We start from the raw sequence: 22,481 nt of genomic DNA on the forward strand, positions 1-22,481 counted from the left end.
AACCAGGTCCGGGCAACAGGGGGCAGGCAGCACAGGCCACCGGAGACACACTTGTCTGAGCATGGTCAACTGGATACTTTATTTCATAGAAAAATTACATTGAAAGAAGAGGCTGAAAAGGCAAGTACATCAGACCCGCATGCACTTGCCCGCCCCTCCCCTGGTCTGTTTCCTGACAAACAGGACCCTGCACACACACACCCAGAAAGCAAGTGCGAGTGGATGTGCAGGCGGCCTCTCCCCACCAGGCTAGGCCCCTCGCCCACCTCAGACCCAGTGCAGTCTGTTCCCTGGCTCCGGGTGGCATCAAGTGGGTCCCGTGGTGGTTTTGCATCAACAGTGGTATAAACCCTGATTAGGATGGGGTACAGTTTCGTTTTAAAAAATAATGAACAGTCCACGGACAGGCAGGGCGGGAGACACACGCACAGGGAGAGACGGTGCCCTGCAGTCACAACGTGGCCCCGAGGCAGCGTCACAAGTGGTGCAGCTGGTGGCCGCACAGCAAGGGCCCTGTCAGTGCTTGTGAGCTGGGCACACACGCCAGTGTCCCAACACCGAGATCAGCGGGCTCCTGCCACCGGTCCAGTGTCTTCACCCCCTTTCCCACTGTCACCTGCAACCAAGGCACGAAGTCACCCCCGCTTAGGGCAAGTGGCCTGCTGTCATCAGGCAGATACCTTGCTTCCTGTGGTGCTCCGGTGCTGCCCCCTCACCCACCCCACAATGCACCATGACACAGTGCGGGGCCACCGAGAGTGTGCGCTACCTGCACTTCTAGTTTTGGGGGGGGGTCCATCCCAAAGCCCTGATGCACTCACGATTTGAAGAAACCAAGAACAGGAGACAGCACAGGATGGCCCAGGGACAGGTGGTTCTTTGGTCAAGACGTCCTCTGACCTGCAGCACCGCGACAGTCTGCCCTCTTCCCTGAATGGCCCGTGTCTAAAAAGCAGCTTTTTCTGTTTGCAGCCGTGCAGTGTTCTATACTGTCTCATCACCACCGCTGGTTTCAAAACACGCGCGCACGCGCACACACACTCACTCGCGCTCTCACAAAGGATGTCCTGGAAGAATAGAATGCCTGGCAGGACACACAGCTTTTGGAACTTAGGTGCAGCATAAATGTCTGAGATGTGTGTGTCCGTGCCATCTGTGGCCAGGGAGCACTGAGGAAGCCCAGGTCAGTGGGGGCTTCCCAGGTAGACTTCTTCATGATCTAAACTGCAGCTCCTCCCCAGGGTGGTACCAAGCCATGTGGTTTCCCACACAGCTGCTTAGAAAATGCGAAGTTGTCTTAACAAAAACCTGGCCACTGCAGGAAGACGGTGGCCCTGGGCCTTGGGGAGTGGCCACACCCCGCACACCGGGTGAAGACGAGTCAGTATCTTCCTGCTCCAGGTTGGAGCCTCTGCATCTGTGACTATAAATATAGAAAACTCTGCTTGCTGCAAGCAATTGGTTGGCGTAGGTTCCGTTTGCCCTACTGGTCCCAGACAAGCTTCAGAGAGCCGATTGGAGTCTATGAGCAACTGCTGGCCTGGGCCCAGCCTCAGACGGAGAATTCCGGGCCCCCTCTCCTGCTTCTTGCCTGCAGCTGCCTGAAGCGGAACCCCACGAAAGGGTTCATCCAGAGCAGGGAGGGGGGACCCCCAAAGACGGACTTCATCCCCTCCCAGCGCAGCCTGCGCTCCCACGTGGGCTTCTCGCTCTTCAGTCTCTCGATCTCCTGGAGGCAGAGGGAGAGCAAGAGGTGGGAGACACCTGGTAGACGCAGCAGCCCAAACTGCGGCCCGGCTCCCCAGCCAGAGAGCAAGCTCCTGCCAGGCCCCCAGCCAAGCCCCCACGCCCTGTCTCAGCACAGCAGATGGCAAGACAGGCCTGGGGGCAGGAAGGCCGTGTGCGACACCAGCTGGAGTGACAACCCAATGACAACGGTCACGGGGAAGGAGGGGGAACCAGCCTGTTCACTGCTCCATACAGGCACTCACAGGTGTCTGCTCGAACCGGGAGGTCAAGGGCAGCCTCGTGGACATCAGAGCAACTACTGACTGCCTAAGCAAGCCGATTCTTATACTGTGCTCAGTCCATAAAACCAGGCAAGATAAACACAGTGCACCGGTCTAAGCTCTCAAGGCTGCTCCATTAGCCACCTGCGTCCATTCGGACACTGGGCCTGCCCCAGACCTGAGCCCTGCCCACTGACTCGGACCGGGGAAGGAAGCATACCGTTTCATCGTTGCATATGGAGTGGATCTGGGTGCCAAACATAACTGCAGTGAATGTGAAAAACAGGAGGCCCTCAAGGCACAAGAATATCAGCAGGATTACAGTTACTGGTGGTGAAAAGTCACTGCACTCTGTGGACCAGAGAAAGGGGTCAGAGTGAGTGGCGTCATCCCATCAATGCACACCCCCCTCGGGGCGCCCAGCCCACTGGCCAGCTCTGATGGAAGCATGTGCTCATGTGAAAAGCAGATGCCTGCGTGTACCGACACCTCCAGAAAACAAATGACCACTGTTTCCTGGTCAGCGGTCCCCAAACCCTCCTCACTGTTGCAGATTTCTCCTGAACATCAAGGAAGCAGCCGTGAGCGCCTACAACTGTGTGCGACCTTTGCCAGGGCACAGCGGGAGCCTCGCCGGCTGGGGAAGCAATGGGAAGCCGGTCTTGGCGCCCTGGTTAGCACGCTAGCCAGAGTCAGACCCAAGGTCTGGTGTGGGAAACAAAGATTTCTCCCAAGTTGTCTCCCCCAAATATGTTGGATTTAGGACAGTTTGCATCTAATGATAAAAGTTATTTCCCTTGAGGCAATCAGCTGCCAAACTGCTGTCTCACCCCACCAGGGGTGGGCCTGCTCCCGCTGCTGGGGACAATGGACTACTACTCCCTGAGGCTTGCTACCATTAGCTTGGTTCCCATAGGTGGGGTTTACACCCTACTGATAATGGTTCTTATGGAGATCCAGAGAACAGATAGTTAAGCTGATATCCTGACTCTAGGATCCACCCATCTTGTCACATGTATACCCCCAATCCCTTTTTCTATTGCGTGTAAATCCCTAGATTGTCCCCCTCTCATTGCTGTATAACACATAGTGCAACCCCTTCCTGTGACATATGTCTTTACCTGTAATTAGTGGGCTTGCACGCCCCCAAAGGTGAGCATTGCTACCATGAAATGTGTCTTGACTCCATTATTTCTCTCTTCTATATCCCATGCTCTCAATGACTTTAATATAATATTTATATATCTCAACCGTACAATTGTGCCTACCGAACCCGTGATTAGTGGTGGGGAGCTGGCACCCCCCTCAACCAGTCTGGTGGGAAGAAACTTGATTTCCCAGTGGTCTCAAAATCCGCAAGATGCAAATGAAATTGCTTACTAGAAATTACAAGGCGCCCTGGTGGCACTGTGGTTCCACGCTTGACTGCTAACGAAAGTTGGCGGCTGGAACCCACCAGCTGTTCCACTGGAGAAAAGATGAGGCAGTCCGCCTTCGGGAGAGGGGGTGGGGGGTGTCTATCCTGTCCTAGACCATCTCTATGAGTCAGGATAGACACGAGGGCAATCGTAGCACGTACTAATGCATTTACTGGGTTAAAACGAGGTTTGTGTCACACAGCACCACTGTACGAGCAAAATGGCTTGGCAGGTTATGGCTTGACCTTATTCTTTTCTTTTTTCTTTTTTAGTTTTTTTTTTTATCTTATTCTTTTCTAACAAGAATTTCATGAACTCCTGATGCAACTACAAGGGCCTCCTTCAAACCTGAGAGTGGGGAATCACTCCTTCCTTAAAGCTAGTCCCTCTTCCCCAACAGCAAACAAAGCATCCACTTACCCGTCCACTGCCCCCGGACACAGGAGATGAACTGGAACCCACAAAGGATGAGCGCGTGGGCTGAGGACAGAGCTGTGTACATCTAGGAGGAGGCGGAGAGGCACCGGTGAGCAGCGTTCACTTTCAGCAGAGCATGCTCAGTGTTAGGTTGTCTCTGGAGTTTCATCTGTCTGCAGCAGCGCTCACACCCGCCTACAGACCCCAGACCACGGAGACACTCACTCACTCACTCAGCTGGAGGGAAGGCAGCAGGCCCTACAGGAAGAAACTCTCACTGGAGCGAGAAAGGGCCACGCAGACACCTGAAATGCCGGGACCTCCCTTGGGCAATCCAGCCTGGGCCGGGCCAGACGGCAGAAGGGAGGGAACCGAAAGACGCCGGTACTCACAGTGAAGAGCACAAAGAACCTCTGGTTCTTCTCGCCCACACAGTTGTTCACCCACGGGCAGTGGTGGTCCATTTTCCGGATGCATCTCTTGCAAATACTGGAGAGGAGAGGTGTGAGTGTTAGCATCCTGGACATGTGTCCTAGTGCACTGGGTCTGTGCAGACAGCCACACAGATTTGGTGGGACTCCGACTGATCTCAAAGTTGGGCTGCTATCCCCACCACCTGCTTTTAAAAATTTAAAGCAGAAACCTTTATTGGCGGCTCAACTGCTTGCACTGGGGATCAGCTGCGCCTGCAGTGCTCTCCGAGGGGTGACAAGCACCCGCCAGCCCTGGGAAGGTGAATCGGGGCCAACAGCCGCCTCCTTGGACTGGCTCACTAGGAATCCAAAAGCCTACAAGAGGACAGAGCAGGGCCCTGCAGGGGACTGGTGCTCAAGGAGGCTCACTGGCCTCAATTCACCACAGGGGGACAGGTCCCCCAAGGGCCTGGCTGCCTCCTGCGCCTCCTTTACAGAGATGGCATGAGTTTATAGAACAATGGTCGATTCCAGGGGTGAGAGAAGTGGAGTCTGGGTAGCAGTGAAGAGGGAGTGAGGAGGAGGAGGAGGAAGGGGAGCATGCCGGGAGGGCTGTCTTCTGCCTTTTTGTAAATTAATGTACTTAAAAAAACCAACTTTTTATTGTAATAGGTGGGTGTTACATTCAAATCATCAACTTTGTACTCAACAGTTTAATCACCTCTTACCTGGGCTATCATCTCCCCATTCACCCAGGCTCACCCCTGCCAGCAGTCTAGCCTGTCTCTCTCTCTTCCTCCTTTGCCCACTCCCATACTCCAGCGGCACAGCGGGTGCGGGGCTGAAATGCTGCACTGAACCCTAAACCCCCTGCTAGAAGGGACTGCCCACAGAGCATACTGCCTCCAATCTCACCCGGCTAAGACTGCTCCAGTGAAGAACAAAACTAACCCTTCCAAGAAAGAGAAGTGCTTGTGATCGCCAACTGAGTCCTCCCCACTGATCCACAGTCGTCTGTGCACTCACCCAGCTGTATGCCTGTGCGTAACGTTCTCTCCCCAACAGTCCAGACCTGAGATTGTAAACTACTACCTTGCTAGCTGTTAGCTTTTAGAAAGAGTGTGTCTCAGACACACCACGGTCCAGATGTTAGGGCACAGACTGAGCACCGGGGGCTGGCAGAGAGGGGAGGCCAACAAGGTTCTATAGAGACTTGCAGGGTGCACAGGGAGGAGGGGGCTAGAACTCCAAGGGCACATGTGTAACCCTAGGCCATGTGTAGCTTCCTTAAAAAAACCAACAACTCTAATATGACAGAGTGTTTTTACATATACATATAGGTAATACTTGGGATTACTCTCGCACCTGCATGGCAGGGTCCCATAGGGTTGGCAAAGTGAACACCCCAATCCCATTACCTGGCTGAGAGATGCCAGTGCAGGTCAGTGGCCATGGGGAGGGCAAGGAGGCCATGTTCCTATCGGAGTCCTTGCAGGACGTGGACGCCAACCAATGGCGACCTTGTCAGCCAAACAGAAGTGGTTGCTCGTCATCCCCCAGGGTTACATGTCTAAGAACTGGCAAGCTCTGGCCCGGGGACTGAACTCTCCGTGACGGAAAAGCCACCTAGGATGGTGCCCACGGCCTAGGCCCTGGTGTGGGTACCTGCAGTGGTGGGCGCGTTCGGGCTTGATGCAGCAGCACTTGGGGCACTTGTAGATGACCTCGCCGGGCTTCAGCTGCAGGCTCTCCATGTACTCCTTCGTGGCGTTCCCTTTGGGCACCGCTCCCTACAGGTCAATCAGAACGCACGTCAATAACGAGTTTATCAGCAGGCAGGGAAAGAAGGGGTTCCAGAAAGTCTGAGGACAATTCCACTATCTTTTAACTGTATCTGTCCAGGAGCATTTTGACCCCCTCCCTCCTGCCGCTGTGTGTTAAATATTCCTGCTCATTTGTCAGTGTGGCTACACTCCAAAGTTCATATCATTATTAAAAAAATGGAAATTACATAGAAGTAGAGGGTGACCACATGGTTCATTACATAACTGTCAAGTCACAGAGAACCGCGGCACAGCCAGGCTGACACACCACCCTCGGCCGCCACAGCCAGTGTGCACGAGGCCGGCACTGCTGGGAGCTCCTTGTGAATGTACAAGCAGAAAGTAGGGTTGTGTTTTTGTTCCACCACGGCCATACATGAAACACATCAAGAACATGCTAGCTGATGGCAGTGGGTGGTGTGCGTGTGTGTGTGTGTGTGTGTGTGTGTGTGTGTGCCAGTCACAGTAGTTAATTGAAAGCTCAGCCGCTCAAAGCCCCCCAGCCGCTCTGGGGTAAAAGTCCCAGCTTGCTGCTGTGTACAGCCTGCAGTCTCAGAGAGATAGAGAGCAGCTCTGCTCTGTCCTGTAGGGTTGCAGCGAGTCAGAATATATGTGTGTTACATATGTGTTTATAAGTCACACACATCATAAAATCATTCCCAATGCTGTCAGATTACAGCAGACACTATGGATAAAACAAATTAAAACCTGGCACTCCTACAGAAGCAGTAGTTTTATTTTCCACCGAAAACAATGTCTACAAACACCTTATTGGCCTTAAAGCATTGCCAAGTGGCTCGGGTCTGTGCTCACGGAAGGCAGGGCACATCAGTATTGCCCCACGCCAGTCTGTCCAGCCCTGCCAGCTCTAAAGGGGGCAGCATTTCTGCCTACCCCTCTGTCGGAGCCTAGTAGCTCGGCCACATTCCTTTGGAGCAGCCCCTGGGGAGCCTGGAACAGAACCACCTGTAAAAGCCCTTTATCCACATGATGTAACACACCTGTGCCCCTTGCCAGCTGGACCGATGCATTCGCACACACCTGAGACAGGTCGTCGACACGGGGGCTGGCAAGCCGGGGAAGGTACTCTAGGAATGGGAATCTGCAGGTCGTGAGAGCACAGTCATGGGTGAGTGCCAGGACAGTGGAAAGCGATCTGGCTAATCACAGAAGTGAGGTGTAGGGCATCTTTGAGGTGGGGCCATGCAAGTAAGGTACGCGGATCCCTACCATGGGGCTGGTCAATTCGGTCAGGCTGCCAGCTCAACTGTGTCCTCTCAAAGGAGGAGGAGGGATCTCACAACCATCATAGAGGGCCAGGAGCATGCTTCAGACCTGAGGGGCCTGCACCGCTCTTCCTCCACCCAAGTGTAGCGGGCTGGGACACTGCCGCCGATGTGGGATGAGGCACAGCAGAAACTCGGTTCCCACAGAATGAGGGGCCCACGGGAGATGTGAGCAGTGGGCTTCCCAGCCCACAGACCAGGAAAGCCAAGCGCCTTCGGGCAGAAGGCTTGCTGATAGTTGGGTACTCTGGGGCACCAGTCTGGGTTGCTAGGCTTGCTGACCCACAGAGCTTGAGCTGAGTGCCCTGTGCCTGTGAGCATGGCTGAGAGGGGCTCTCCTGGGGGAACAGTACCTTTTCCCCGACCAACCCCATCATCTGAGGATGGTCTGTGAGTCCTGTGTGGCCGCTGCAGCAGAGGGCACACCCAGCAGAGAAGGAGAGTGTCGTGGGAAGGATGGTCTGTCACTGGGGGCCAGAATCGGTCAAGAGGGTGGAGGGTGGTGGTGTGTCTGACCTCTGCCTCAAAGGCGCTGATGCTGCTGGCTCCATTCTCCTGGGCAGTTAGAGGGGGCTCAACACCACCCCCTGCCCGTTTCACAGAGGGCTCGTTGCTTCTCTCTGACAGGGAAGTTTCAGTACGGTGGGCCTTCCTCCTCCAGGGATGTCGGAATGGTCCAATGACTACAAATCTCTATCAAGGGCAGATCCCACCAGAACCACATCCCTGCCAATGGTGGATGGGACAGGAGCTCCAACTACAGCAGGACCCTTCAGGAGATGGTGTGTCTAGCCACCGGGCTAGGGCTCCCAAGGGAGCTGCTATGTTGCAAAGAAGGAAATAAGTGGGATCTATGAGGACCCAAGGCCACCAAAGAGGTCAGGCAAAGAACTTCCAGATGGAGATCTTGGGGGCTGCTGATCCCTGGCCAAGTGCCTGCCTGCAGCCCCAACTCAGGGGCCTCCCTCTGTCTGTGGGCAATCCTCTGCAAGGCAGCCTGGGGCTTGCCCTCTGTCCTTGGAGCTCGGGGCCAGCAGAAAACCAGTGTCCAGTGTGGCAGCACTGTGAGCTCCAATCTGCAGTGCTGTGTAAACTTTCACCTCAAGGACAGCCCTATCAGCTAACTAACCAAAATGAGAGAATGATAGAGCCACCAAGAATGAATATGGGATCAAACCTTTGGCCCAAAGAGCTTGAATGGACTGCTTATGATCAAAACCAAACCAAACTCACTGCCATCGAGTTGGTGCTGACTAACAGGGACCTTACAGGACAGAGAACTGCCCCTGTGGGTTTCTGAGACTGTAACTGTTCACGGGAGTAGAAAGCCTTGTCTGTCTCCCCGCAGATTGCAGCCCGATGCATAACAAATGAGTCACCAGACAACTCAAAAGTTAGGTCAGCCGGTGAAGTCCACACTGAGGCCTCTGGCTGACAGCCCAGCTCAGAAGGACACCCGAGAGAAGAGACCTTAGAGTGATCGAGTACGTCTCATCACTGGCACAACAGCCCCGAGAAGGGCACACCCTCCCTGGAAGGTGCCGTGACGTCTCTTCTAGTTGAGCAGCACTGACTCTAGGGAAGACATGGGCAAGCTCCGGGGCCGCGCAGACAAAGGCTACTCACAGGGTCGGTGAGCATGGTCCTCAGGTGCGATGACAGGGCCAGAACAGCCAAGCAGTTGAAGATGACCCCGTTGATCATCGAGTACCAGAAGTCTTGGGAAGGCAGCAGCATGACGAAGGTCACCACAAAGTCGGCATAGACGACCAGGAGCCAGGTCATGATGGCGCAGACCATGCCGCAGCCGTCCCGGATGAACCACACCCTGTCTGCCGCGTCCGCCTCGGAGGAGGACGACGACGATGACGAGGAATCGTAGTTGTCATTCTCAGTCAGGAGAGGATGGTGTTCAACGTCTCGGAGCCTGTGTCCTGATGACTGCATGGTTTCCCTGATGCACCCTGCGGAGAGGAGGGACCGCAGGGGCTCAGGCTCACAGGAGACCCACGCATGCACAAGCACTCACGGAGGGCGGGGGACTTCGAGAAGTTCGTGGGGAAAGGGCATCATCTTTTAGGTCCACTTTTCCACAAACTTCTTGGTGCCCCCTTCACATATGCACACCCTATACATGCACGCTCAACACACACACACACACACACACACACACACACACAGTAAAGGGACAGGCACATATACGCACACAGCACCTGAAGCAGGACGAGTCACTCCCCGCCCTCAGCCACCTGATCGTCTCAATGAACACACCAGGAAAGAACACAAAACAGAACTAGCCGAGATCTGAATTTTTGAATCTTTACCTTCTTGATTTACAACACTATGAATCCCATAGTGCATGCAGTTCAGGCCCGTCTCTCTACAAAGCCCGTCGGAAAGGCTAGCTACAGTCACCCATGAACAAGGACCGACAAGAACACACCACGTGGGACAGCGCAGCTCCCAGCTCCCCAGCAGGGGTCGAGGTGGTTCCACGTACCCCGCTCCCGCCCACTCCACTCAGACCCCCGAGGCCCACCCTCTGTTGCATGCCCGCCAGCAGCTGTGCTTCGGGATGGACTCAAGGCTCAACAGGCATCAGCCTGCAGTACAGAGAACAGGGCTCATGAGCTGCTGGGCCCACCATACAGCCACTTGCCAGGACCCCATGAGGTGAAGGGCAGCCACCGAGTCCAAGCTCCTCTGAGCCTTGCAGTGCACTGAGCCCTCCCTCCTCTGGCCAAAGCACCTTGCTTTATGGAGCAAGGCCCATCCCCTGAGAAAGGGGCTTTGGCTTGCTGGACAAGAAGACAACCCACTGAGAAACCACAGGTCAGACAGGTTAGCCCTTTTCAGGGCCCAGGGCGTAGGCAGCACAAGGTCTATCTGGAAAGCAGACCTCAAGAAGGTATACGAGCCAAACACCAGGACCATTTAAGCTACAACTTCTTGGTTCAGGAGCTGTGGTGGCATGTCTGTACCTGGGGGCCAGGAGTCAGGTGCCATTGGAGGGGAGAGCTCCACAAAAAGACTCGGAATGCTGAGGGTGAAAGGACATTCCTGGATGGCCATCGGGATGCTATGCAGGCAGGCGAGGAAAAGGGATAGGCAGAACACTTACAAGATCTCCCAAAGTCACTCTGAGTCCAGGAGAGCCATCACTGAGCCCGGCCGGGTTCCACACAACAACTCCCTCCCAGGACAGACTGGAACTGCCCCTGTGGGTCTCCAAAGCCGCCCGCCAGCTCTCTGGCAGAGTTCAGTCATCTGAGATCAGCAGATGGGCTGGCTTTCTGCTGATCCATGGTAGTGACACTTTGCTAAAGCCACAGGAAGGGCGGGGAGGAAATGGAGAAACAATCCCTTGACATTGGCCGAGATCTGAAAGGATGCAGGACGATAGGTGAGCTAGGCCCGGTGACTGACTTGGGAGGCAAACGGAAACAGACACTTGCTCTCGAAGGCCGGGGGTCCGCCGAGGCTCTGTGCTGGGGGACACGAGCCGCTGATTCCCATCTGAAGACATCTGACAGACATCCTCCTGTTGCTGAACTGATGTTAATAGAGCTGGTTTCCCAGGACGCTGAGCGCACCCCAAGGGGCTCCATCACTTACAGGTTCACGGCTGGAGCAGAAACCTCCACCAATTCCCACGGTATGGGTACCGAGTAGGCGCGCCCACCACCCTCTTCCAACGACCTCCCTGCTCTCAGGAGATGGGGTTCGCCAACCAAAGACAAGGGGTGAAGGGCGAGACCAGACCGAGTTGCTGCTGTCACCGTGTGTGTGTGTGTGTGTGTGTGTGTGTGTGTGTGTGTGTGTGTTTTATACCACAAGCCGGTGCTTCCTTCTCCACCCGACCCAGGCTGAGGGCGGCGGCCAGAAGAAGGGTGACTGTCCTGTGAGTCATCGGGCTCTCACCTCAGATGGATTCCCAGCGTCACTTGCACATTTTGCGCCTCTTCTTCAGCAGCTTAAGGTGCATGCTGTCCGATGTGACCGGATCTGAGAGGGAACGCAAATGGGGTAGGAACAGATGTCACTGATGCTGATGTTGTGCCAGGAAAGCATGCGCTACTTCCTACGGCAGGTGTCACCTGCAGAGCTGGGACCACTGAGGCATTTTCTGCATGACTCGAGTGCTATCCGTCAAAATTGAGGCACGGCCCGCATGCATGACGTCCATGCTCGGTCTGCATTACTCACATACCGATGGCAGGCCTGTCTGTGTTTCAGCCCATGTGGTAAACACAAACCGAGAACGTTCCCCCAAGAATCCAGACCAAAGCTGGCCAGCCCACACTGAACAGCTGCAAAGGCGCCACCAGGAAGACAGGAGGGGAGTAGGGGCGGGCTCCTTTCTCTGAAACACTAACATGTCGCAGGAGAAGAGGCCTAATGAACCAGGATGCAGGGAAGTCGGAGAAAGGCCAGGCTCACTGCCAGCCTTCCCTGAGACACAGACAGGGGACCACACTGCCCGTGGCCCTGAGGTCCGGCTGTCGCTGAGTCAGTCCCTCTTACCGAGGCATGGAGAACCAGGGAGCCGTCGTGAAGACACAGCCCCAGAAGAGCGCTGGGGGGGCGGGCTCAAAGATGTGGGGTGTAAGCAGAGAGCAGGACATGGGGAGCGGGGCGTTCTAAGAACCTCCTGACTATGATATGGAAACATTTTAAATGCTGCCGTGATGTTATTTTATCAGCCAGAGTGGACGACGGCACTGAGGAAGACCATCTCCCAGAAAGGAGAACTGGTGGACAGAAAGAACCAAGCAAGCGACTGGCCCAAGAACCCGGGCTCCACATGGCACGTGGTCGCCTGACAAAACACTGCCCTGTTCTGTAAGTATGAGTGGCATAGAAGTAAACTGCACCGATGTGCAAGGCCAATGTGGTAAGTTCTGACACTCACTTGTGACTCACCTGCACCAGTGAGATGACCTGCGCCCCTTAAGTATGCTCCATGCCCCACGACCTGTAGAGGTGGACCCCACAAAACACGAGGTGCTGCTACATCTGGATCGGGTGGCTGAGGGTTTCCTGTCTCCCTTCTTGAAAAAGCAAACCCAGTCAGCAGGGAGTGGTGGGTGGTGGTGTGTGTTTCAAAGTGTTACTGTTCAAATAACAAAAGATAAGAACCAAACTTTCTAGCCTGGAAAAAGAACTGCTTAAATCTTGTTTAATACATTAGGTGGGGAATTATAAATAATTTTATAGTCAAGACAGATGTACAATCAAACCATTGTTCCTCATCTTGACCCCTAAATTAACAGTCCCTTGTTGAGAGGTGGTCATAGTATTTCTGCTCATTTCCTTTGCAAACTTGTAACTAGCCGGAAAGGCAAACTGGCTACAAACCTTGACTGTAACAAAGAATCAAGCCTGTAACTACCTACCCTAACACTCGGGCAGTTCACCACGTCCCTCCTCCCTCCTAGCTTGGCGGGCTGCTTGAATTCCAAGGCCTCCGTTCAGGGCCGGGGCTCTGCCTGGCTCTGTTCACCCAGCACTTCCCTTGTGGGGTCTGTCTGCACTGCGGGGTGTTGCAGCAGTCCTGAATAGGGGGTGGCTCTGTCATGGTTGATGGACAGCCATGCAGGTCTTCGTATGGACCTGCGCTTGCATTTCTCTGGGTAAGATGGGTGTCCACCTAACTTGTTGTTTTTAAGTACAAGCCTGCTCTCCAAGGTGGGTGTATCACCTATGTTCCCGGAGGGCAGTGCATGGGATCACAATGAAATTCACTGCTTCCTCTGCCCAGGCCCAGGCCTCAAACACATGGTGGTGGAGAAGGGGGTCTGTTCTTACACAGAAAGTCTAAAGCAGGCTGTCTAAGGTGAGTCCAAATACTCAACCACTTTGATAGATTAAAAATAATAAATAAGCAATCAAGACAACAACAGCACGGTAAAGTGGCCTAGCACCTTCTCACCAGTTAAGTTGCCCTGTGACTCAACCAGTCTACCTCCAGATATTTATCTAAGAAAAACAGTCAGCTCCAACACAAAGACCTGACCGAGGATGCTTGTGGCAGTGTTATTCCTAATGGTTGCTGCAACATGGAAACAACTCAAGCCCCATCCACAGAGACGACCAAAGTGTGGTCTGTCCATACAATAGTACACTGTTCAGCCAAAAAAGAAAGAAAATGGGAGGGGGGTGGACTGAGGAAGCTACTGACCCATGAAACAACACGGATAAATCCCATGCACATTCTTTAAGGTCAAAGCAGCTGGTCGTGAAAGAGTGGTTTGCACCGACAACAGCACCCCTGAGTGTTTACAGCGGCAGGCTTCGGAGCCGGAGCCGGGACTTGGGCGCAGGATGACTGAGAAGAAGCCCAAGATGACTTTCTGAGGTGGTGGAAGTGCCCTCTACCTTGACAGGGAAGTGAGTTACACAGGTGTACATGTGTCAAAACAAAACAACAAACTGTACAGGGCTTCAAAAATTCATGGAAAAATTCCATGATCCTTTAACTCCACTTTCCCACAAACTTATAACGTGCCGTCTCCTTGCGGCCTGCTGACTGGACAGCACCAACTGCGGGAGGGTGCAAGCTGGGGCGGTGTTTCCTTCTGGGGAACAAAGGGTTGCCAGTAGGACGGACTGCAGCACCGAGCAACACCGCCACTCCCGGCCTTTCGCGTTTACCACCTAGTTAGAAAATGACAAAACTCCTACTTTCTGACCATGCTGTGCATGCATGCATCTAGGTGGCAGGCATGGCAGCAAAGGTTGCAGTGACCGTCCCCTCCCTTGAGGAGGGTCTCCAAGCAGACCTTTGTCCCACACCCCAGCAGGGGCAGCCAGTCCAGCCCACCTGTGACCGCCAAATCTCTGGGAAGACCTGGAAGACCATCCCCAGAGAGCAGAAGTGGGCCTAAAGCCTCCACCCCGTGGGCCATGTGTGTGGCCAGGCTCCCGGTGCCCTCACCCTGCCCCGCCCTGCAGGCGGCCCATCTCTGTGGAGAGGCCCCAGGCCAGGGCACAGCCAGCTCTGGGATCAGGCACCCAGGCCTCCCGGAACCACTGAGCGCTGCTGCCCCAGGAAGAGCTGTGGGAGCTGAATGAGGGTTGGGCCAGCTGAGCAGCAGTGCCCGGCCAAGAGGCAACACTGGTGCCTGTAGCAATGGCCGAGAGGTGGTAGCCAGCTGAGAGAAGGGGCAGTGGTGGTGACCAGAAAAAAGTGGGGGGGTGTTTCTGTTCCAAGGCCTGCACTGGCAGTGAGCAGTTCTGCTCCGAGGACCACCCTGGGCAAGAAACACATAAGGCTAAGACATGCCTGCCTCCTGCTTCAGGGGTCTTCCTGGACTTGTTTGCATTCGCTTTCTGATGCCGGTCCTGAGTTGTATCCTGTTCATTCTGTTTGATACCTTGTGGAGACCCAAATAAACCAGAGAACTGTAAAAAGAAAGGACTCAGGGCTGCAGGGTGAAGTGGAGCCTGGAGGTGGCTCTCGAAGCTCTGACCTGGCATGGGTGGGAGGTGAAGTGGCCAAGTGTGGGCCCTGTAGTCACCCCGGCAGCGAGGGGTCTCCTCAGCCTCCAGGATGAGCCACAGCTGGGCCCACACAGTGGTAAGCACTGCAGTCAATCTTAGCTGCTACTGTTATTTTTCTTATAATCATTTCATATGTTCTAAAATGTAAAAACCGGACAAATGGATTGTCTGAAGACTGTTCACTTAACGCCAATGTTCACACAAGGACCTGGTCTTTAGAACCTAACCAAGTACCAAAGTGAGAGCGAGGTATATAAATTATAGCTCAATAAAAAATAGGGAAAGACCTACAAAAAAACAGAGACATGAGGCAGGTGTGAGGTCCCGTCCCAGAGAGCTGCCGGACTGCTTGCTTCAACAGCCTCGGCTTTGACGAGCGAGCCCTGACCCAGCGTGTTAGGTCTGTCTCACGCCGACTTTCACCTGCAGCTTCAAGCAAGTTTCAAAATCATTTCCTCTTCTTTGCTGGGTTACCAACAGAAAGGGAATTCCCTGAACAAACTTTATTTTTAAAAAGGAGACAAAAGGCTACAACCCAACAGTTGCTATAGAGTCACACAACCTATCACAGGAGTTCAGCCACATCTGACTGACTGCGTGCACTCAGAAATTCCCAGGGGTGGCCGGATGCAGCCCACGCCTCTGAACACAAAGAACAGGTGCTGTTAACTGTACGCTGCTAGCATGGTACATCTGTAAACGGGTAATACACCTATGTTCCCGGCTTATGCATGTACGGTATTTTCTGTCTCAAAAGTTTATTGTGTCAAAGCGTGTGTTCTGACAGGTGCAGCGTGCAAGCTCACCTGGCTGTCACCTCTGTTAAACTGTGCCATGCTCCAAACAGCAAAAGGGAAAGGCGCAGCTTTGGAAGCACAGCTCTATGGTCATTAAACACCACAAAGGTGCAAACTGGGGCTGAATCCTAAAATTCTCTGAGCCGTTACATGATTAGGCTCAGGAAAACTCAAGAGGGTCCTGAATCAGAAAAGGGATAGTGGTCAATGATTCCGTCAGTCTGTGGGCGATCGCCCTTAAAGATGGAAGCATGTTCCCCAGTGCTTGGAGCAGACTGTGGCACGGCTGCCCTGCTGCCTTCACGCTTGTATGCCGGCGGATGGCCCAGGAAAGAGGACCGCTAGCCCTGCCATGGTGGGAGGGGAGGGGGATGGGACGGACCCCCAAGCATCACACTGTGTGTGTGGCCCGAGATTACCACACCAGACACCACCAGCTTCTGTCCACATGGCCCAGGGCAGCCCGGGTGAGAACCAGCCTAGTGAATAATGTGGTAAGTGTTGTCTCTGAGGGGGGAGAAGGAAGGTGTGATGGAGGGGGTGAGGTGGCTGCTGCTAATTCTGTCAGAGGAAGCAGGAAGTGTCAGCAGAAAAGGCAGCACCTGAGAGGGGCCTGGCCTTGCCACCCCACCTGTGCAGGGTAGGGCACTCGTGGGGCTTCAAGGCTGTGACCTTTCAGAGCAACTGCCAGGCCTTCCTTCCGAGGCCCCTCTGGATGGATTCACACCACCAACCTTCACTCCATCACCCAGGGAGTCTGAACTAGGCTCTGGTTCAGAAGTGAGACAGAAGCAGAGGGATGTACTGGGAAAGCACAGTCACCTCGGAGGGGCAGAGATGCAGAGAGAACAGCCAGCAGTCGCCACAGCAAAGAGCCAGGAGCTGGGGCTGGGGCTTCAGAAAGTGGAGACAGGGCAGGGAGGGTGGCTGAAAAGCAGCAGGGCCAAGCGAGCACTGGAAATCCTGTTCCTCTTTGGTCCAGGAACCGGGGACGCCTTTATCCCACAGTCCCCGTCTCATGGTGCCCAGAGGTTCACCCAGGGCTGGTGACCAGCAAACTAGCATGTGGAGGGTGGAGCCTGAGTGGAGAGAATAAATCCAGGGGTCCAAGCTGGGGGAAAGTGTGGTGACAAGCTATGGGCAAGAGGTCTCCTGAGCTAGAAAGGCAGCTAACCCGAACCCTGAGGAGTGGCAGGCTCTTCTGAATAACAGGACTGGCACATGGCCCTGTGTGGAGGGACCAGCCCAGCACTTTGTGCCAGGGACGTTTGTCCGAACCTGGTGATGAGGTGGGCAGGGTGGGGCCGACTACCGAGCTAGAATCCTGGGTGACTGGAGAAACGCCCTCTTGGGCAGGCTGAGCAGTGGGGGCCGCTCACAAGGCAATTATGTTCTTATTAATGCAATTCCTGGCAATTTGCAACCATGAAATATTGAATATGTCCTCTCAAAGTCTACCAGTAATTCGTACTCTACGAAGCCGTGCATTTTCCTCTCAAGTTACTAAACCTAGAGAACAGGACCCTAGCAATGAAGGGGAAAGACAGCTGAACCTGACCACAGACGGACCTCAGTGTCACGAGGGCTCAGTCAACGGGTGCCTCCCAGGCCTTGCAGAAAGATCTTTTCTCCAAAACACCAAGTCACACCAACAGCACGTGGGCTTCCTGAGGAGGGTGGCAGAGTGAGATGGGGCCCAAGAGTCGGAAAGCCGTTCAGGGAGAGAGACCACCTGGAGTCCTCCCTTCCCTCCACCCGACCCCCACTAGCCACACCTCAGAAGAGATAAGGGGGTCCTGCCACAAGCTTTTGAAGCCCCCTGGTTGTCAACAGCCCCACTGTAAAGGGGTCACAGCAGAATGCTCACTCCACTACCACACTGGCACCCCACACTGGTCCTCACCTCAGTCACTGGTTCTTCACGTGGCTGAGGACTCCCAAACTCACTCTTCATTGCCCTTCCCCTCACCCCCACACCAGCCCCTCAGCAAGGCCTGTGGACTCAACCTGCCTTCTCCCCACCTCCCCATCCCACCTGAAACATCTCCCAGCCAGGCCTGTGTTCCTACAGGACTGTCTTGCCCGGACTCCACTCAGCCATCTTTCCAACACAGGAGCCAGGCCAGGTCACTCTCTGCTTGCAGGACCCCTGACCTGCCATGTCAGTTAGGTTACAATGACACCTGAAGGCCTTCCCTGACCCACTGCTTGCTGCCCTGGCCTGTGTGTGTGTGTGTCACTCTCTGGTTCATTTGTTTCCTTTGTCATCATCTTATTAGAATGCTCCTTCCCTCAAGGGACAAACCCCACACCTGCTCACCCAGCACCAAGCCCACTCTCAGTGAGTCCATCAGAGGGGGCACCTGAGACCGGAGAAAGCAGCCAGGAGGTAGGAAACAAAAGGATCCTTGACAGATGAGGGAGGAATTCCGCAGGCCCCGGGTGGGGGTGGGGCTTAAGGAACTCTGGTGGCACAGCAAGTTCAACAAGCGCTGGGCGGCTAACCTCAAGGTTCAGTGGGTATAACCCCCTAGCTGCTCTGTGGGGGGAAAGATGAGGTTTATCTGCTCCCATAAAGACCTACATCCTCCAGCCCACCAACTAAACCTCACTCAACGCCTGTTTGGCTTAATAAAGTTTTATTAGAACAAACAAACTAAAAGATCTACAGTCTCAGAAGTCCCTAAGCACCTATCTTAGAGAAAAGGAGGGCAAGAAATAAAAATGGGACAGAGCTAAGGAAGAGGACGCCACACTTTTCAGGGCTCTAAAACCCAAAACCCCAAACTCAACACCACCGCGCCAAGGACCACTCATAGCAACCCTACAGGACCAGGAAGAGCTGCCCTTGTGAGTTTCCGAGACTTACTCTTTATGGGAGTAAGAAGTCCTGTCTTTCTCCCAAGGAGCAGATGTGGTTTTGAACTGCTAGCCTTACGGTTAGCAGCCCAACTGGTAAATTTCGGGCCCAGAAAATACAACCAGGGTACCTCCCCTGGAGCAAGACCGTATGACCTAGGAGACAACTAGGAATGTTGATGTGCTCCGCCTACCTGAAAGCTTCGCCTTATCCTTGTTCTGGGGCCACAACCTCGATGCCAAAGTCAAAGAGCCAAGTGACAGTAAATAGTCATTCACAGTATGACTCAGCCTGGCTTGCCGACAGTGAGAACTTGAGCGCTGACTGACGGAGATCCAGGAGTGCAGCCTTCTGTACGGATCACAACTCAGTGTAAAGGAATACAAACTCCTCACAACTGAACCAATAACATGATAAATGGAGGGAAAATGGAGGTGATCAAGGATTTCATCTTGGGTGGATCTATAGTCAATGCTCATGGAAGCAGCGGAGATCAAACGATGTACTACATTTGGGTAAATCTGCTGCACACGACTTCTTTAAAGCGTTGAAAAGTAAGGATATCGTTACTTTGAGGACCAAGGCGCACCTGACCCAAGCCGTGCTGTTTCCATCGCCTCATGTGCTTGTGAGAACCGGGCACTGAGTAAGGAAGACCAAAGGTGAATCCATGCTTTTGAACTACGTTGCTGGTGAAGAATATTCAAAGTACCACAGAATGTCAAAAACACCAACGGAGTGGTCTTGGAAGAAGGACAGCCAGATAGATGCTCCTTAGAGGGAAGGAGGGTGAGACTTCATCTCAGGTACTTGGACAGGTTGTCAGGAGAGACCAGTGCCTGGAGAAGGACATCGTGCTCGGTAAAGCGGAGGGGCATGGAAAAAGAGGAAGGCCCTCAACAGGCTGGATGGACACAGTGGCTGCAACAGTGGACTCGGACATGAGGACAGCTGTGAGGACGGTGCAGGACCAGGCAGTGGGCCATTCTGTTACATACGGGCCACTGGAATTCGGAAGTGACTGGACGGCCCCTAATAACAGGCGTCCAAAGCAGGACAGGAGTAAACCGTGAGGTAAGGGGAAGAAAAAGACAAGACAGATGGCTACTTGCTTTGACTGTTAGGTAGTAGCGTGTGGGTTCTGACTAGTTAGAAATTTATTGACTCAAGTAAGGTTGGGGGGATTCTCTCTCCCCTGTGGTCTAGAAGGGACAGTGATGGTGGGAGGATGAAACCACGTGACCATGTGCAGGGACACCTCCTTGTCCCACACCTCCTAGACCCGTGTTTTACATGCTGAACGTTTGTGGTGGGCAACCACAGGTCCAGCAGGTCCACCAGCGCCATTTTCCCAGCAGCACATGCTCACTTCATGCCTCTGTGTCCCGTCTTGCTCATTCTCAAGGAATATTTCACACCCTGTCTTCGTACCACGTACCCTTAGCGGACTACACAACTCTGATATGCCCTGGAGAGCCAAGCTCTCGTGGCTCACTTGAGGGCCCTATCTGCCTTACTGCGGTGCCCTGGAACTGATCCCGCGTTCTTCACAGTTGGCCGGTTAAGGAGGTCCCTCGAGGTGCTCACACTGGCCCTGGGGGCTGGCTTAGGGGGCAAGTGGGTGTGAGGGCGCGTGCATGCTTTGAAGTTTACTCTGTGCTCTGCTCCCATTTTGAATTGTCTGTTTGGACCTTTCACTCAGCAGTCACACTTCCAATCACTGAGCACCAGGGCCCCGCCAGCGAAGCACACGCAATGTACCACACAAATGCTGCTTTAGGGAAACGTGGGCCGGAGGACCTCTGAGCGGGGATTGGCAGAGGCCTGGGCGCAGCAGACAAACAGCTTCTGTGTCACCCCATGCATCACCTGTGTGTGAAGTGAGTTCTGGCCCCAGATGTACTGCCATCAAGTTGATTCTGAATCCACCCTAAAGGGGAGCGCTGAACTACCCCTGCGGGTTTCTGGGAGGGAGTAGAGAGCCTCATCTCTCTCCCGTGGTGCAGCCCAGCTGGTGGTTTCACACTGCTGACCTTGTGGTTAGCAGCCAAATGGGTGACCGACTATGCCACCAAATTTTTAATACTTCTAGCATCAGACTCCAAACCGACAGGCGCTTGTGTCAGTGCGAATGTAAATACATCCACATTTAATCAAGTGTGCATCCAGGTTGTTCCTGATCGAATGAATCAATCAATCTCTCACTGGTCTACTAACAAGTATAGGCCAAGTCCAGGCCAGACACTGGGTCACTAGTAGCAGACTCCATCTTCACCCACTTTACCTTGCAATAAGGAGCCACGTGGCACAGCGGTTACACACTGGGCAGTTACCCACAGGGTCAGCGGTGGGAAACTGTCAACTGCTCTGAAGGAGATAGAAGACAGAGGCTTTCTCCTCTTCCTGTAAAGAGTTAGAGCCTCTGGAAACCCAAGAGGCAGTTCTACCCTGCCCGCCAGGGTCGCTCTGAGTTGGAATCTTCTTGATGGCAGGGGGTTTGGGTTTTTTGGTTACCTTGAAATGGAGTATCTGCTGAAATAATTCAACTGTCGCTCAAGGAGTCCTTTAAAACATGACCTTTCAGAGGGCCTAGTTCTGACCCATCCCCCAGAGGTCAGTGTGACCGCCACGCACACAGTCCAAGGAACTTGAATGACCTTACCCTCCTTTTCTTCAAAAGGTCTGAGAAATGCCATTTAGCCAGTCCTCCGGGCTCCATTCTCCTGGTCAAACGTGTTGAGAGCCTTCCACGCTGACCAAGTTCTGGCTCCCTTACGAGCATACTTCACAAGGTGACTTTTCAAGTGACGTCAGGTAAGCAAATGCTGTAAAGCATCACTGAAAAGGGGGAAGCCCGTCATCTGGGAGGTGCACAGCTCGGGAGAAGTGGATGGTGACCTAGGTTTCTGGGCCCTCGTGCCTGAAGCCCTCACTGAGAAACCAACGACAGTATCAGGGGCCTGATACAACCAGATCCTTGGGCAGCACGGATGCAACCCACAGGAGCTCTGGTGCAGCAATGGGCTATGCACTGAGCTGCTAACCACGAGGTCTGAGGTTTGAACCCAAGAGGAAGCTGTGAGGCTGTCTGCTCCGTATAGATTTAAAGTCTCAGAAACCAAGAGAGTTCTCCCTGTCCTGCAGGGCCACTATGAATAGGAATCGACTACATGGCAGGGAGTTTGCGGGTTGTTTGCTTGTTTTTGGTTTGGGGTAGGGGATGTTAGAGCATACAACTAACTCAAAGAAGTCTGAGGGTGCAATGGGTTATGCTGCTAGCCCTAAGGTCGGCAATGCAAACCCACCAGCAGCTCCGGGGGAGAAAGATGAACTGTCTGCCCCTGTAAAGATTTACAGGCTCGGGATCCGTACATAGGAGCTATCTGTGCTTTGGGGTTGAAGGGTTCAGGTGGGTTTGGGTTTCGTCCACAACCCAAACTCAAGCTACAAGACTACTGGACCCACAGCGATTCAGGACCAAATAGAAGTGGTCGCCCAACACCTAGCAAAGCACCTCTACCCAACAGCATAGAGGGACTGGCTCTCAGCATGTGGGGCCCCTCAAGAAAGGTGCAGCAGGGCACAGGCCTTGCCAGGAAGGCTGCCCTGGTTGTTCCTGTCGCTGTTAATCCCTCACCCTGCCCCGCGGGCAGCTGACCAGGAGGTGAGAAGAGGAGGTAGCTAGGAAAGGGGACTAAGAATAAAAGTTACAGTGATTAAAGGAAGGGACACAGAGGCCCCAGGCATCCACACACCCAAGTGGGAGCCGCCCATTGTCCCACGCCTATAAAAAAGCCTTTATAGCCCGCTTTCTCCCGGCAACCCCGTTATAGTCGCCAAGGCCTCTCCCTGGGCTCCGTTTCACCGGGAGAGAAGCCTGGCTCGGAGGGCTGGGTGTCACGCCCAAGGTCAGGCGGGAGCAGGGCTGCAGCCAGGGCAGCGGCGGGGCACCTGG

At 54.0% G+C, this 22,481-nt stretch overlaps 1 protein-coding gene across 3 annotated transcripts in view; it reads right to left on the reverse strand.

The window, feature by feature from the left end:
- Positions 1-56: 56 nt before the first annotated feature.
- The window catches only part of ZDHHC7 (zinc finger DHHC-type palmitoyltransferase 7), a 23,161-nt gene continuing 736 nt past the window's right edge, over positions 57-22,481 (reverse strand). Inside the window, exons 2-9 of one of the 3 annotated variants that reach the window (XR_006680395.1) lie at positions 11,288-11,371; positions 8,993-9,330; positions 5,923-6,047; positions 4,237-4,333; positions 3,848-3,929; positions 2,230-2,360; positions 822-1,729; positions 57-616 (exon numbers count right to left, since the gene is read on the reverse strand). Coding sequence is in view for 2 of the 3 variants with exons in the window: in XM_045293652.1 (XP_045149587.1) it covers positions 1,553-1,729; positions 2,230-2,360; positions 3,848-3,929; positions 4,237-4,333; positions 5,923-6,047; positions 8,993-9,313 (933 nt within the window). In the remaining variant the exon portion in view is untranslated. Of the gene's footprint in view, positions 1,730-2,229; positions 2,361-3,847; positions 3,930-4,236; positions 4,334-5,922; positions 6,048-8,992; positions 9,331-11,287; positions 11,855-22,481 lie in introns of those variants that run through there. The other 2 variants (XM_045293652.1, XM_004704522.4) reach the window with 2 other exon arrangements.

The sequence above is a fragment of the Echinops telfairi genome, unplaced genomic scaffold, assembly GCF_000313985.2.
Source record: "Echinops telfairi isolate 266 unplaced genomic scaffold, ASM31398v2 ScPeMD7_2291;HRSCAF=2852, whole genome shotgun sequence".
In the NCBI taxonomy this organism is placed as follows: domain Eukaryota; kingdom Metazoa; phylum Chordata; class Mammalia; order Afrosoricida; family Tenrecidae; genus Echinops; species Echinops telfairi.